The following is a 15,745-nucleotide window of genomic DNA, read 5'->3' as shown; positions in this document are numbered from 1 at the left end:
TATATGACATAAATCAGTGTTTCCCCAACTCCAGTCCTCCAGTACCCATTTCTATTGTAGCACTGGACAAGCACACCTGATTCAACTTGTCAACTAATCATCAAGCCCTCGATTAACTAAATCAGGTGTGTTTGTCCGGGGCTACAACAACGTGTGCTGTTGGGGGTACTGGAGGAGGGAAACTGACAAATACTATGATATTATTTGACATAAATGTTGGACCTGTCCTAAACTTTATACAACACAGGATATCTACGTTTTAGTTTAAAACATTTCCTTTTTTTAATATCATAAATAACAATGATCGTTCTTCAAATATTGTCTGAATAAATCAAATAAAAACATTAACTTGGCCTCCTTTTCCTTGTAGTGAATAAGACTGCTACAATCACATGATGAGGACTGTCTGTCTGTAGTGAATAAGACTGCTACAATCACATGATGAGGACTGTCTGTCTGTAGTGAATAAGACTGCTACAATCACATGATGAGGACTGTCTGTCTGTAGTGAATAAGACTGCTACAATCACATGATGAGGACTGTCTGTCTGTAGTGAATAAGACTGCTACAATCACATGATGAGGACTGTCTGTCTGTAGTGAATAAGACTGCTACAATCACATGATGAGGACTGTCTGTCTGTAGTGAATAAGACTGCTACAATCACATGATGAGGACTGTCTGTCTGTAGTGAATAAGACTGCTACAATCACATGATGAGGACTGTCTGTCTTTGCAGCTGGCACAAATGAGTCTTATTAGACTCCTTGAATAAAAATGAGAAACATACCTTGCAGTGAAACTAGAAGCTGCTCAAAGTGCCACGGCAAGGCACACATTATACATGAATGATAATAATAACCTAGTATTCACCACTAGTGTAGTAATGAGTACCATAAGTGTTATCAGCAGGCATCCTAATTCTCCTCAGCAGGCAACCCAATTCTCCTCAGCAGGCATGCCAATTCTCCTCAGCAGGCATCCCAATTCTCCTCAGCAGGCATCCCAATTCTCCTCAGCAGGCATCCCAATTCTCCTCAGCAGGCATCCCAATTCTCCTCAGCAGGCATCCCAATTCTCCTCAGCAGGCATCCCAATCCTCCTCAGCAGGCATCCCAACCCCCCACCCCCATCCATATATTTAAATGAATTGGATGGTTGTAAGCATGGGCAAGGTTAGGGAGGGTTGCCATCATATCTCTTACACCATTAATTTCCTATTAAGTCCAAGGAGGAAGGGTAGAGAAATGGGACACAAAGTCAGACTCCATTCTGAAGAGGAGCATACAAAGGGAATCATGGCCCAGTAACTAGTGTTCACATTTAGTTTGCCATTTAGATTCCCCAGATCAGTCGACACATTAGGCACAAGTACGTGTGTGAGCACACACACATTTTATATGATTGTTTTAAAGGAAGGATCACTTCCTTCTCAAAAGACTGATCACTTCTATCATTGATCAATTGATTGCTTTAAATGCCTTTGAAATAAATGACACTCACTGAAGAGAGAGAGAGAGAGAGAGAGAGAGAGAGAGAGAGAGAGAGAGAGAGAGAGAGGACACATCAATCGATGATGTCATCAGTTAGTGTGTACCTGGTGTGACAAGTGTGTCAAGATGTAAATAAATAAATAAATAGGTTCTGTAGATAGTGTACATTTCTCTGGAGCTTCATGGCCATAAATGTAGACTTGCTATACCTTGCACTCCCCAGGTCAGTACAGAGGAAACAGAATAGACTGAGTCTATATTCAATTGGTGAGTGATGAATAAATGAGTGCTGACTGACTGACCGAGGGTATTCTGAATGAGGGCTAAGTGTGTTCACTTCACTGATGATATGAGGGAAAACACCCCACAAGAACACCAACATCTTATACATAGCATAATGCACATAGATCCTTTTCGCACGAGGTATGAACTATTAAAGTGGGCATATGAATTAGGGACTAAACAATGACCAAATAGTTGGAATTAGAGAAGAAAGTGTGAAGAAGGAGGGGAGGAGAGGAGAGGGGTGGGACAGGGGAGGAGAGGGGAGGGACAGGGGAGGAGAGGGGGGACAGGGGAGGAGAGGGGGGACAGGGGAGGAGAGGGGGACAGGGGAGGAGAGGGGGGGACATTATGTTCAGTATTCTCTGACAGAAGCCTCAGGTCTTCATTGATCCAGAGCAGGATCGTTTGGTCTGCATCAACATCCTGATCCCACCCTCTGATGTGGCAATGACACTGACTCCCAGGCCATACTCGTAAAGCCTCTCACAATAAGACTACTGATCTAGGATCAGTCTAACCTTTTAGGTCATAATGAATACGATTGTACATGTAATCTTATTCATTATTACCTAAAAGGCCAAACTGATCCTAGATCAGCAGTCCTACTCTGAGACACTTGAATAAACGGGCCCAGGGGTTTCTATGGGTCAGGCTAGGACCAGGGCCAGAGCAGTGACCCACTATCTACTGCTCAGCTTGCTGGAGCACTTCCTCTCTCTCTCCTCGCGGCTGCAGGCTTTCCACTTGAGGGCGTGGTGGTGGTGGGAGCCGGTGCGGGCCTGGCGGCAGCAGCAAATCTCCTGATGGTGGGGGTAGGAGCGCCGGGGAGGAGGGGGGGACCCAGAGAAGCTGGGAGGAGAACAGGAGCGACCGAAACAAACCCCTCTGCCTTGCTCTCCCCCGCGGTGTTCGTGGCGAGAGGGGGAGGAGGAGACAGAGCGCTGTAGAGAGGAACAGCTGCGTGGGGAGGCACTGGAGCTCCGGTGGTGATGGTGGTGGGGGGAGCTGGTCAGGCTACACATGCCCATCCGGGAGCCTACAAGCTGGGCTGAGGTGTGGCCGTGGTGGGGGGAACCGCGGGCAGATCCACCACCCTGACCATGGTGCATCAGCTGGGACAGACAGGTCAGGAGGTCTGAGTCCCTTGTGCTGCCCGCTCGGATCCGATAACGCTTCAGTCTTGGGTGGAGGAAGGGGGTGAGGTTTTGGGAAGATGGAGAATGAGTTTAGAACTTTAGATATACCTTTAACATGTAGATGAATGTAATTCAGTTCATGATAGTAGAGGCTCATCCCAGATCTGTTGGTGCTGTCTTGCCAACCCCAAACATTGGCATGACAATGAACATAGGAGTTGGCAAGGCTGCACAAACAGACTCGGAATCAGGTTACCATGATAGGTGAGATAAACCTGTCATTAAAGCTAATCATGAAGAGTCCTATTACCTGCCCTCCGCTGCAAGCCGACTGGGTGGTCTCCCCGGGGGTGGGCGTGGAAGGTACTGTGCAGCACTCTCCTGCTCTGGGGCCGGGTTGGTAGGGTTAAAAGGGCGTGGGATCTTGCTCTTACGGAACAAGGGGCTGGAAGAGGAGGAGAGGGAGGGGGCGTCATTACCCTGGCAGTCAGAGCGCGAGCCCAGGAACGACTCATCGGCCTTCTCAGAGCGGTCTGAGGCGGAGGACAGCTGGTCCCCGTGGGGGAGCGAGGCCACCACGGGGCCGCGGTGGGAGATAGAGGGAGAGGGGGCTGGGTGGTGGCCTCCTCCCTGATGGTGGGGGGCTTTCTTCTGGAGTAGCTTCTCCATGGCAGAGCCAGGGGTGGGGAGAAGGTCCAGCAGGACGGGGATACGGCTCAGCCTGCGGGAGGGGTCCTTACGGGGGCTGGGTGGCGGAGAGGGGGTGGTCAGAGCTGGGGTTTGGTCAGTGGTCTCCACCCCATCTGCCCTGTCAGGCTGGGGTTGGTCACTCTCAGGGTCTTTGAGCTCTGGAAAGGCTCCACTGCCACTGACGTCTCCCTGGCTGTTAGCTGGGGGAGAGAGAAGGCCGTTTACTAGGCCTAACAGTGGGCTGTGGGGGGAGTGAGGAGAACGGGGGGAGTGAGGAGAACGGGGGGAGCGAGGAGAACGGGGGGAGCGAGGAGAACGGGGGGAGCGAGGAGAACGGGGGGAGCGAGGGGAATTAGAACGTGGAGAATGAGGAGAATGGGGGAGCGAGGAGAACGGGGGGAGCGAGGAGAACGGGGGGAGCGAGGGGAATTAGAACGTGGAGAATGAGGAGAACGGGGGGAGCGAGGAGAACGGGGGTAGTGAGAACGGGGGTAGTGAGGAGGATGGGGAGAGGTAGGAGAACGGGGGGAGCGAGGAGAACGGGGGGAGCGAGGAGAATGGGGGAGCGAGGAGAATGGGGGGAGAGAGGAGAACGGGGGGAGCGAGGAGAATGGGGGGAGCGAGGAGAGGACGCTCGGCTTGGCACAGGGCTGTGGGCTTTGGTGTAGGTCTGGGTGTCTCGTCCGTTGATCAGGGTATCTGCCAGGAGGTCATCCAGGCTGGTGGGGCTGCCGGGCTGGCTAGGGGTGTGGCTAGGGGTGTGGCTAGGGGTGTGGCTAGGGGTGGGCAGGATGTAGATGTCAGTGGTAGCAGTAATATCCTGGGGTTGCTGGGCCTCAGCTGCTGCATCTTCTCGTCTCTCCAGCTGTAGGCCCTGTGGAACACAGTCTGAACCAGACGGGGACTGCTGAGCTGTCAGCTAAAGAGAGAGGGGAAAGGGAGAAAAAGGGAGCGAAGGGTGGGGGAAGCAGAAAGACACAGAGAGAGAGAAGGGGGAGAGAGAGATAAAGAAAGAAAGAGAGAGTGAGACAGAGAGAGAGATAAAGAAAGAGAGAGAGATAAAGAGAGAGAGAGAGAGAGAGAGAGAGAGAGAGAGAGAGAGAGAGAGAGAGAGAGAGAGAGAGAGGGGGGCAGGTTAACAATTAAATAGAGTCAAATTATTGCATTGTAAGAGATCATGTGAAAATATTGAATGGAGATCATAACATGTCACAGCATCATCAAGGCAATGTCAGTCAAGCTGTTAGTTGATATCAAAAAAGCGCAACAAGACAGACCTGGGTCAAATCTATCATCTATTTGATTTAGCTTGGACTTTTGGGACTATGCCATTGTGCCTGGAATGCTTACTCAAGCACCACTCAAGTATTTGACACGTATTTAACCCAGATCTGCAACAACAACAAAAACATTCACTCAACTAATCAGGGGCTTACAAAAGAGACAGGAAGTCAGGGTCCGTAAAAAAGCAGTTCAGGTTGAGTAAAAAAGAGAGAGAACACAGGAGGAAATGAAATAACAACAGACAAAAGTCCCTGTCTTGCAATGAAGAAAAGTGGAATTGCAATTTCATTCATGCTCTGAATTGACTGAATTGAAAAGGAATTGTAAAGGAAATGACCCTAACTATTCCCCTGACATCAGGACACATGGATCTGAGCATGCTTTGTCTGTAGCACAATAGCCTGCTCTTCTCTGGAGAAAGCAGCCTGCCGGACGACAACACAACAACACAACAATTCAACACAATAACAACCATAACAACAACAACCCAACAAAACACAGCACAACTAACACACTAGCAGCAAAAGGAAACAAAAAGAACAACCACATTATTTTAAAAAGACAGTAAGTATCTAATAGTGGAGGGCATTAGGTAGGCGGTGTGTTATGGTTAAGATAGAGACGTCTGATTGGTTCGTGGCCCAGGGGTGGATTATCAATCACCTGCTGGAGTTGGGCGCGTGTGATGCGTATAACGGAAGGGAACTTGCTGCTGGCAGCGCCCGCCGGAATAGCGGGCAGTTTCCTGCGCCCGGAGGGTGATTGGTTACGGGCGGAACCGAGGCCGGGGTGAGGAGGTGGCGGTAGGGAGGCGTGGTAGGAGGAAGAAGAGGTGGGATGGAGGAGGTACTGGTTGTGGTATTCGGCTGAGTAGCTGTGACTCATCCCAGGGGGGTCCCTCTGGTGCAGGGGGTCCGACAGGGTGGTGAGGAGGGTCTGGGTGTGCGGGCTTGGGGAACGCAGGAGCAGGGGACTGGACATCCTGGCCAACACCTCCTCAGGCAGAGATGGAGGAGAGGTAGGGAGCTAAGAGAGGTGATGAGAGGTAATGTCGGGGAGGGAGGGCGGAGCAGGAAGAGGTAATGTCGGGCAGGGAGGACGGAGCAGGAAGAGGTAAAGTTGTGGAGGGAGGACGGAGCAGGAAGAGGTAAAGTTGTGGAGAGAGGACGGAGCAGGAAGAGGTAAAGTTGTGGAGAGAGGACGGAGCAGGAAGAGGTAAAGTTGTGGAGAGAGGACGGAGCAGGAAGAGGTAAAGTTGTGGAGGGTGGACGGAGCAGGAAGAGGTAAAGTTGTGGAGAGAGGACGGAGCAGGAAGAGGTAAAGTTGTGGAGAGAGGACGGAGCAGGAAGAGGTAAAGTTGTGGAGGGAGGATGGAGCAGGAAGAGGTAAAGTTGTGGAGAGAGGACGGAGCAGGAAGAGGTAAAGTTGTGGAGAGAGGACGGAGCAGGAAGAGGTAAAGTTGTGGAGAGAGGACGGAGCAGGAAGAGGTAAAGTTGTGGAGGGAGGACGGAGCAGGAAGAGGTAAAGTTGTGGAGAGAGGACGGAGCAGGAAGAGGTAAAGTTGTGGAGAGAGGACGGAGCAGGAAGAGGTAAAGTTGTGGAGAGAGGACGGAGCAGGAAGAGGTAAAGTTGTGGAGGGAGGACGGAGCAGGAAGAGGTAAAGTTGTGGAGAGAGGACGGAGCAGGAAGAGGTAAATTTGTAAGAAGAGAGGACGGAGCAGGAAGACGTAAAGTTGTAAGAAGAGAGGACGGAGCAGGAAGAGGTAAAGTTGTAAGAAGAGAGGACGGAGCAGGAAGAGGTAAAGTTGTAAGAAGAGAGGACGGAGCAGGAAGAGGTAAAGTTGTAAGAAGAGAGGACGGAGTAGGAAGAGGTAAAGTTGTAAGAAGAGAGGACGGAGCAGGAAGAGGTAAAGTTGTAAGAAGAGAGGACGGAGCGGGAAGAGGTAAAGTTGTAATAATAGAGGACGGAGCAGGAAGAGGTAAAGTCGGGGAGAGGACGGAGCAGGAAGAGGTAAAGTTGTGGAGAGAGGATGGAGCAGGAAGAGGTAAAGTTGTAAGAAGAGAGGACGGAGCAGGAAGAGGTAAAGTTGTAAGAAGAGAGGACGGAGCAGGAAGAGGTAAAGTTGTAAGAAGAGAGGACGGAGCAGGAAGAGGTAAAGTTGTAAGAAGAGAGGACGGAGTAGGAAGAGGTAAAGTTGTAAGAAGAGAGGACGGAGCGGGAAGAGGTAAAGTTGTAAGAATAGAGGACGGAGCAGGAAGAGGTAAAGTCGGGGAGAGAAGAGGAAGAGGTAAAGTTGTGGAGAGAGGACGGAGCAGGAAGAGGTAAAGTTGTGGAGAGAGGACGGAGCAGGAAGAGGTAAAGTCGGGGAGAGAGGACGGAGCAGGAAGAGGTAAAGTCGGGGAGAGAGGACGGAGCAGGAAGAGGTAAAGTCGGGGAGAGAGGACGGAGCAGGAAGAGGTAAAGTTGTAAGAAGAGAGGACGGAGCAGGAAGAGGTAAAGTTGTAAGAAGAGAGGACAGAGCAGGAAGAGGTAAAGTCGGGGAGAGGACGGAGCAGGAAGAGGTAAAGTTGTGGAGAGAGGACGGAGCAGGAAGAGGTAAAGTTGTAAGAAGAGAGGACGGAGCGGGAAGAGGTAAAGTTGTAATAATAGAGGACGGAGCAGGAAGAGGTAAAGTCGGGGAGAGGACGGAGCAGGAAGAGGTAAAGTTGTGGAGAGAGGATGGAGCAGGAAGAGGTAAAGTTGTAAGAAGAGAGGACGGAGCAGGAAGAGGTAAAGTTGTAAGAAGAGAGGACGGAGCAGGAAGAGGTAAAGTTGTAAGAAGAGAGGACGGAGCAGGAAGAGGTAAAGTTGTAAGAAGAGAGGACGGAGTAGGAAGAGGTAAAGTTGTAAGAAGAGAGGACGGAGCGGGAAGAGGTAAAGTTGTAAGAATAGAGGACGGAGCAGGAAGAGGTAAAGTCGGGGAGAGGACGGAGCAGGAAGAGGTAAAGTTGTGGAGAGAGGACGGAGCAGGAAGAGGTAAAGTTGTGGAGAGAGGACGGAGCAGGAAGAGGTAAAGTCGGGGAGAGAGGACGGAGCAGGAAGAGGTAAAGTCGGGGAGAGAGGACGGAGCAGGAAGAGGTAAAGTCGGGGAGAGAGGACGGAGCAGGAAGAGGTAAAGTTGTAAGAAGAGAGGACGGAGCAGGAAGAGGTAAAGTTGTAAGAAGAGAGGACAGAGCAGGAAGAGGTAAAGTCGGGGAGAGGACGGAGCAGGAAGAGGTAAAGTTGTGGAGAGAGGACGGAGCAGGAAGAGGTAAAGTTGTGGAGAGAGGACGGAGCAGGAAGAGGTAAAGTCGGGGAGAGAGGACGGAGCAGGAAGAGGTAAAGTTGTAAGAAGAGAGGACGGAGCGGGAAGAGGTAAAGTCGGGGAGGGAGGACGGAGCAGGAAGAGGTAAAGTCGGGGAGAGAGGACGGAGCAGGAAGAGGTAAAGTCGTGGAGAGAGGACGGAGCAGGAAGAGGTAAAGTCGTGGAGAGAGGACGGAGCAGTAAGAGGTAAAGTCGTGGAGAGATGACGGAGCAGGAAGAGGTAAAGTCGGGGAGAGAGGACGGAGCAGGAAGAGGTAAAGTTGGGGAGGGAGGACGGATCAGGAAGAGGTAAAGTCGGGGAGAGAGGACGGAGCGGGAAGAGGTAAAGTTGTGGAGAGAGGACGGAGCAGGAAGAGGTAAAGTTGTAAGAAGAGAGGACGGAGCGGGAAGAGGTAAAGTTGTAATAATAGAGGACGGAGCAGGAAGAGGTAAAGTCGGGGAGAGGACGGAGCAGGAAGAGGTAAAGTTGTGGAGAGAGGACGGAGCAGGAAGAGGTAAAGTTGTAAGAAGAGAGGACGGAGCAGGAAGAGGTAAAGTTGTAAGGAGGACGGAGCAGGAAAGTAAAGTTGTAAGAAGAGTTGGGCAGGAAGAGGTAAAGTTGTAAGAAGAGAGGACGGAGTAGGAAGAGGTAAAGTTGTAAGAAGAGAGGACGGAGCGGGAAGAGGTAAAGTTGTAAGAATAGAGGACGGAGCAGGAAGAGGTAAAGTCGGGGAGAGGACGGAGCAGGAAGAGGTAACGTTGTAAGAAGGGAGGACGGAGCAGGAAGAGGTAAAGTCGGGGAGAGGACGGAGCAGGAAGAGGTAAAGTCGGGGAGAGGACGGAGCAGGAAGAGGTAAAGTTGTGGAGAGGCCGGAGCAGGAAGAGGTAAAGTTGGGGTGAGAGGACAGAGCAGGAAGAGGTAAAGTCGTGGAGAGAGGACGGAGCAGGAAGAGGTAAAGTCGGGGAGAGAGGACGGAGCAGGAAGAGGTAAAGTCGGGGAGAGGACGGAGCAGGAAGAGGTAAAGTCGGGGAGAGGACGGAGCAGGAAGAGGTAAAGTTGGGGTGAGAGGACAGAGCAGGAAGAGGTAAAGTCGGGGAGAGGACGGAGTGGGATGGCGGAGGAACAGTGTGAGAAAGGGGTGGATAGGAGTGGGGGTGAGAGAGGGCGAGGAGTAAAGCATATATTTAGAACTTAAAGGGAGCGGGTGTAGAGGTGGGAGGAATTCTGAGATCTCAAAACGTCTCCTTAGAGGAATCACTATCTCTTTCTTCAAATAGCACCTTTTGATAAAGGGTCAACCCAGAAAAAAAAACTAAACATAGCAAATGAAAGTTGCAAATAATGCAAAAGCATTTTCTGAGAAGTTTCCTTAATTTTATCAAGCTCACACAAGCAAAGAAACAAGCTCACAGACATAAGTGATCACGATCACATTTTACTTTAAACTACAGTAAGATGCTACTGATGATCCAGATGGATGAAGTATCCTACTATGTCTAGTTCTGTGTTAAGGTGTAGTATCCTACTATGTCTAGTTCTGTGTTAAGGTGTAGTATCCTACTGTGTCTAGTTCTGTGTTAAGGTGTAGTATCCTACTGTGTCCATTGCATGATATGTCTTGAACTGTGTGAGCTGTGTTATGGTGAAATGTACAGTGAGGTACTGTATGTAATATTGGAGTGTTTTACAGTTAGGTATGTAACGGTGACATGTTTTACAGTGAAGTATGTAACAGTGAAGTGTTTTACAGTGAGGTATGTAATAGTGAAGTGTTTTACAGTGAGGTATGTAATAGTGAAGTGTTTTACAGTGAGGTATGTAATAGTGAAGTGTTTTACAGTGAGGTATGTAATACCGTAGTGTTTTACAGTGAGGTATGTAATAGTGAAGTGTTTTACAGTGAGGTATGTAATAGTGAAGTGTTTTACAGTGAGGTATGTAATAGTGAAGTGTTTTACAGTGAGGTATGTAATAGTGAAGTGTCTTACAGTGAGGTATGTAATAGTGAAGTGTTTTACAGTGAGGTAGGTAATAGTGAAGTGTTTTACAGTGAGGTATGTAATAGTGAAGTGTTTTACAGTGAGGTATGTAATAGTGAAGTGTTTTACAGTGAGGTATGTAATAGTGAAGTGTTTTACAGTGAGGTATGTAATAGTGAAGTGTTTTACAGTGAGGTATGTAATACCGAAGTGTTTTACAGTGAGGTATGTAATAGTGAAGTGTTTTACAGTGAGGAATGTAATAGTGATGTGTTTTACAGTGAGGTATGTAATAGTGAAGTGTTTTACAGTGAGGTATGTAATAGTGAAGTGCTTTACAGTGAGGAATGTATTGGTTACATTTTTACAGTGAGGTATGTAATAGTGAAGTGTTTTACAGTGAGGTATGTAATACCGAAGTGTTTTACAGTGAGGTATGTAATAGTGAAGTGCTTTACAGTGAGGAATGTATTGGTTACATTTTTACAGTGAGGTATGTAATAGTGAAGTGTTTTACAGTGAGGTATGTAATAGTGAAGTGTTTTACAGTGAGGTATGTAATAGTGAAGTGCTTTACAGTGAGGAATGTATTGGTTACATTTTTACAGTGAGGTATGTAATAGTGATGTGTTTTACAGTGCGGAATGTATTGGTTACATTTTTACAGTGAGGTATGTAATAGTAAAGTGTTTTACAGTGAGGAATGTATTGGTTACATTTTTACAGTGAGTAATGTAATAGTGAAGTGCTTTACAGTGAGATATGTAATAGTGAAGTACTTTACAGTGAGGTATGTAATAGTGACATGTTTTACAGTGAGGTATGTAATAGTGACATGTTTTACAGTGAGGAATGTAATAGTGAAGTGTTTTACAGTGAGGTATGTAATGGTGACATGTTTTACAGTGAGGTATGTAATAGTGACATGTTTACAGTGAGATATGTAATAGTGAAGTGTTTTACAGTGAGGTATGTAATAGTGAAGTGCTTTACAGTGAGATATGTAATAGTGCCGTGTTTTACAGTGAACTGTGTCATACTAGTCTGTGAGGTCCGTACCTGTGTGAGTGCTCCCTCAGCCAGGGCATCAGCAGGGCTAGAGGGGGTGACGGGGGGCAGGCTTCCCGTAGGTCCCACACTCAGTTCCAGCCTGTCCACCCTGGGGGGTCGTCCGCTGGCGCCTGGATGCCCCTGGAGGTCCCCATCCCTGTGCCCATGGATCTGACCAGGACTGGAGTTCCCCGTGGACCCCTCTCCTGCCCCAAAGGGTACCTCCAGCACCTGCAGCTCCTCTTCTTCCTCCTTGGAGGGGCTGGTCGTAGCTTTATCTCCCATTCCTGTCCCTGGGGACCCGCTGGGCCTCTCCATCATCATCCACTCCCTGGAGTCCACCTTCCCCTGTCCGGAGCTCAGGTTGAGGGCCACAAAGCCTCCGCTGCTGGGGGCCACCTCGCCCTGTTCCAGAGACCTGTGGGAGTGAGGGGAGACGGGTTTGGGTGAACCGCTGGCACCGCCACCGGATAGGAACTCCTCGTCGTTGTGCCAGACTCGGTCAGTGCCACCACGTCCTGGTCCTGTGGCACCTCCAGTGGGTACAACCAGGCCCTTCTCCTGCTGCTGCCCACAGCCCTCCAGCTGATTCCCTGAGCTGGAGAGACACACCGACCGATTGAACAGGTCAGACAATGGCAGATTATAACATAGTAGTTAGTGAGGGTGAGGGTTAGCAGAGTTAGCAATAGCAGGGTTGAGGTCAATTGCATTAAAATTCAGTCAGTTTAGGAAGTAAACTAATTCATCATTAAAACAAACTTTTAAATGATTGTATAGGAACTTTAGTTCATCTTGATTAATATCCTGAACAGACTGAATTGCAGTAGAATCTAGTCCCTGGTTGTTATGTTAGTGTAGTGTGGAAGGAATAGAAGGCCAGGGGGTTAGTGGGGGTACTGACCACGCCTCCATGAACCGTTCAGGACTGGGCTTGGTCTCCAAGGTCAGTCTCCTGTCCAGCTCAAAGCTGTGGATGTTACGGAGCTTCCTGAGGAGAGGACTACCACCATCCTGTCCTGACACCCCCACTATCTCAGAGTGTACCCGGACAGGGGAGCCCAGGCTGAGGTTGGCATACGGGCTCTGGAGACCCCCCTGGTTCTTGCTGTGCTCCTCCTCTGTTGCTGCCTAGTGGGGAGAGAAAGGGGGGGATAGAGTGATATATGGTTGAACTCACGTCGTCATGGTGTGTGTGTTTCAGGGTTTCCAGCACCGGACGTTTGACCGGCAGCATTTGAATTTACTGGACATTTGAGAAATGTACCGGACCCATATGCATTGGGTGCAACGGGATGCGTCCTTCTTACTGAATCCTGATGCGCAGTTTGGAGATGTTAGAATGACTGTCCACATGTACTTTCTTTCAGCCAACATACAGCAAAATCCCCAGCCTATGTCAATCTACTATCTCCCATAGTAGAAAAGTGTACCTATTCTATTGGTCAGCTTGCCTTTCTGTGCGAGAAAGAAATAGCCTATTCCAAACAGACTCTGGGACAGTTATGTGATGATAGATGCCAATTTCATACAACCAATAGTCCTAGGCTACATTAAAATACTTTAGAAAAGCAATGAGGCTGATGCAACAGATCAGAACATTTAGCTCAAAATGTTGATAAACTTATTTCTTCACAACGCAGCAATGTGCACAAGGCAGTAGGCTACACAAGGCAGTAGGCTACACAAGTCGGTAGGCTACACAAGGCAGTAGGTTACACAAGGCAGTAGACTACACAAGGCAGTAGGCTACAAAAGGCGGTAGGCTACACAAGGCAGTAGGCTACACAAGGCGGTAGGCTACACAAGGCGGTAGGCTACACAAGGCGGTAGGCTACACAAGGCAGTAGGCTACACAAGGCGGTAGGCTACACAAGGCAGTAGGCTACACAAGGCAGTAGGCTACACAAGTCGGTAGGCTGCACAAGGCAGTAGGCTACACAAGGCAGTAGGCTGCACAAGGCAGTAGGCTGCACAAGGCGGTAGGCTACACAAGGCAGTAGGCTACTCAAGTCGGTAGGCTACACAAGTCGGTAAGCTACACAAGTCGGTAAACTACACAAGTCGGTAGGCTACACAAGTCGGTAAGCTACACAAGTCGGTAGGCTACACAAGTCGGTAAGCTACACAAGTCGGTAGGCTACACAGTCGGTAAGCTACACAAGTCGGTAAGCTACACAAGTCGGTAAGCTACACAGTCGGTAAGCTACACAAGTCGGTAAACTACACAGTCGGTAAGCTACACAGTCGGTAAGCTACACAAGTCGGTAAGCTACACAGTCGGTAAGCTACACAGTCGGTAAGCTACACAAGTCGGTAAGCTACACAGTCGGTAAGCTACACAGTCGGTAAGCTACACAAGTCGGTAAGCTACACAAGTCGGTAAGCTACACAGTCGGTAAGCTACACAAGTCGGTAAGCTACACAGTCGGTAAGCTACACAAGTCGGTAAGCTACACAGTCGGTAAGCTACACAAGTCGGTAAACTACACAGTCGGTAAGCTACACAGTCGGTAAGCTACACAAGTCGGTAAACTACACAGTCGGTAAGCTACACAGTCGGTAAGCTACACAAGTCGGTAAGCTACACAGTCGGTAAGCTACACAGTCGGTAAGCTACACAAGTCGGTAAGCTACACAAGTCGGTAAGCTACACAGTCGGTAAGCTACACAAGTCGGTAAGCTACACAGTCGGTAAGCTACACAGTCGGTAAGCTACACAAGTCGGTAAGCTACTGATAGAGGAAATTGTGGTTGAAATGACTAATTATGTATACATTCCAATCAGAACTGACTAGTCCAAATGCTATAATGTACTGTACATGTGAATTTTCTCTCTTGCTCCCTTTCCCAATTGTATATAATGTAGTCAGGAGTTTAGTAACAATGAAGGTCTGTTCCTTAGTTCATTCAGTTGTACAAATCTCCAGGTGGTGGGAACGGGCCATCTCCAGATTGTCTAGAATGTTGATTTATACTGACTGGCCTTGACTTCGTGCTGATAACGCGAATGCTAAAAGCTAGGGGCCCCTCTGCTTGTGAAATAGAAGAAAAACGTCATTTTCAGTTTATAACCTGTGGAAATGTGTGTATGCATTGAGTACTCTCTGGAATTAAACATTATTACCTTGGCTTTTAAGACTGGTCTCAATCTACTTCATGCATAATTAATGAACTTACAAATCATTAATGAATTAGAATTGAGTGCGAATTTGTTTTTGGCTACAAAACACATAGGAATTATAGAAATTCCACTATCAGCTACACAAGTCGGTAAGCTACACAGTCGGTAGGCTACGTGCAAATGATCGTTCCTTAATGCAGTTAGCGGGAAAACACCATTGCCAAAAGCCCACCACACATGTGACAGAGATGAAAATATCTGTTTGAAATGTCGAAAGAGGTGAGATCTAAAGAGGCAACAACTATCATGTGCTGCTGATATAACTAGGATAATGCCTTTGGCTGCTAGACAATGAAAGAAAGTTGATTTAAAAAACAAAAGAACATGAGAGAAATAGGCTGCATGGTTTCAATGGAATATGGAAAAATAATTTTGTCTAGGCTACTTTGAAGCAAGTAAAACTTTAAAGTTTCAAACAATTAAGTACATGTTTTCAAAATGCATACTGCCTCCAGCTCATTGTAAAGTGGTGTGTGACACGCTGAATCCTGCCTACCCCTGCCTATGCACATGAATCATGAATAGAAAGCACGTTTCAATTACCAGTTGAGAAATTAAAATATATTTGCTTTTTTTAATCATGGCCATGAAAACGTTTTTTTTTTTTTTTACACGTGATTGCATTTAGATTTGTTGTGCAATGATTGGTCTTATAAAAGCATGTTTCACTCCAGCAGCAACGAATGAGCTGTTTGAGAAGCTGTAGCAGCAGCTCTTGCGCTGTCCGACAGATTTTCTACTCAAATGTAGGCTCTGTATCTGTATGCTGTGCAGGTGTGATGAATAAGATAGGCTACATAGCGACAAACAGAAATACACACTTGCCAATTTAATTCCACTAAATTATGCAAATGTTCCTATAGATCAATAAGCATGACCGGTCAAATATATTTCCATCGACTAGTATTTCCATCAATGAATAGGCTAAAAAGCATTATTTTGCAATGGGATTTTAGCCGGGGGCAATTAGCCGGAGTAAATGTTATTTATTGGCTTTTGGGGGAGGAGTGTATAAAAGCCTATTACCGGCTAATGGAAACCCTGGTGTGTGTATGTTCTCCTCTCTACCTTCCACACAGCGGTCCTGATGCGGTTACGGTTACGGTCCAGCTCCTCCCAGACGTCAGCTTCCTGGTTGGCCCGGGGCATGCTGGGGGATCCGGGGCGGCGGTCTGGAGGAGGGTTGTTCTCCCCGTTGTCACTAAGCTGCTCGTCCTGCAGAACATCGTCTGTGTTCTCCCTCGCCAGGTCCCCAGGGATCAGGGATGCATTGGCCATGCTGAAATTATAGAGTGAATGTTACTCTGATGTCACTAAGT

The 15,745-nt window shown here is 48.2% G+C and overlaps 2 protein-coding genes and 1 long non-coding RNA gene across 9 annotated transcripts in view; 1 reads left to right on the top strand and 2 right to left on the bottom strand.

Annotated features, from left to right (window-relative positions):
* Positions 1-1,128: 1,128 nt before the first annotated feature.
* LOC118374146 (tau-tubulin kinase 2-like) lies at positions 1,129-3,958 on the bottom strand. The gene is made up of 2 exons (XM_035760519.2): positions 3,226-3,958; positions 1,129-2,958 (listed from the first exon to the last, which is right to left on the bottom strand). The coding sequence occupies exons 1-2, from the start codon at positions 3,582-3,584 to the stop codon at positions 2,460-2,462; spliced, it is 858 nt and encodes a 285-aa protein (XP_035616412.1). The 5' UTR covers positions 3,585-3,958; the 3' UTR covers positions 1,129-2,459.
* The window catches only part of LOC118374147 (tau-tubulin kinase 2-like), a 48,522-nt gene continuing 36,734 nt past the window's right edge, over positions 3,958-15,745 (bottom strand). For 3 of the 4 annotated variants that reach the window (XM_052496620.1, XM_052496621.1, XM_052496619.1), the window contains exons 10-14: positions 15,495-15,705; positions 12,147-12,373; positions 11,252-11,840; positions 5,553-5,915; positions 3,958-4,524 (exon numbers count right to left, since the gene is read on the bottom strand). In XM_052496620.1, coding sequence (XP_052352580.1) covers positions 3,958-4,524; positions 5,553-5,915; positions 11,252-11,840; positions 12,147-12,373; positions 15,495-15,705 — 1,957 coding nt within the window. The remainder of the gene's footprint in view (positions 4,525-5,552; positions 5,916-11,251; positions 11,841-12,146; positions 12,374-15,494; positions 15,706-15,745) is intronic. The other variant, XM_052496622.1, reaches the window with a different exon arrangement.
* On the top strand, positions 5,772-8,757 carry LOC127915880 (uncharacterized). 4 transcript variants are annotated; one of them, XR_008092725.1, is made up of 3 exons: positions 5,772-6,580; positions 7,178-7,383; positions 7,486-8,757. It is a non-coding gene; the product is annotated as an uncharacterized LOC127915880 (long non-coding RNA). The 4 variants fall into 4 exon arrangements; XR_008092727.1 differs by having other exon boundaries at positions 7,178-7,589; positions 7,660-8,757; XR_008092726.1 differs by having other exon boundaries at positions 7,178-8,077; positions 8,590-8,757.

Source organism: Oncorhynchus keta, chromosome 35 (assembly GCF_023373465.1).
Source record: "Oncorhynchus keta strain PuntledgeMale-10-30-2019 chromosome 35, Oket_V2, whole genome shotgun sequence".
In the NCBI taxonomy this organism is placed as follows: Eukaryota; Metazoa; Chordata; class Actinopteri; order Salmoniformes; family Salmonidae; genus Oncorhynchus; species Oncorhynchus keta.
Note: the sequence above shows the minus strand (reverse complement) of the source record. Positions and strands in the feature narration are given on the sequence as shown.

Coding starts and splice junctions, on each gene's coding strand:
- LOC118374146 (XM_035760519.2), bottom strand. CDS start 3,584: ATGGAGAAGCTACTCCAGAAGAAAGCCCCCCACCATCAGGGAGGAGGC. Junction 2,959..3,225: donor CGGCTTGCAGCGGAGGGCAG/GTAATAGGACTC, acceptor CCTCCACCCAAG/ACTGAAGCGTTATCGGATCC.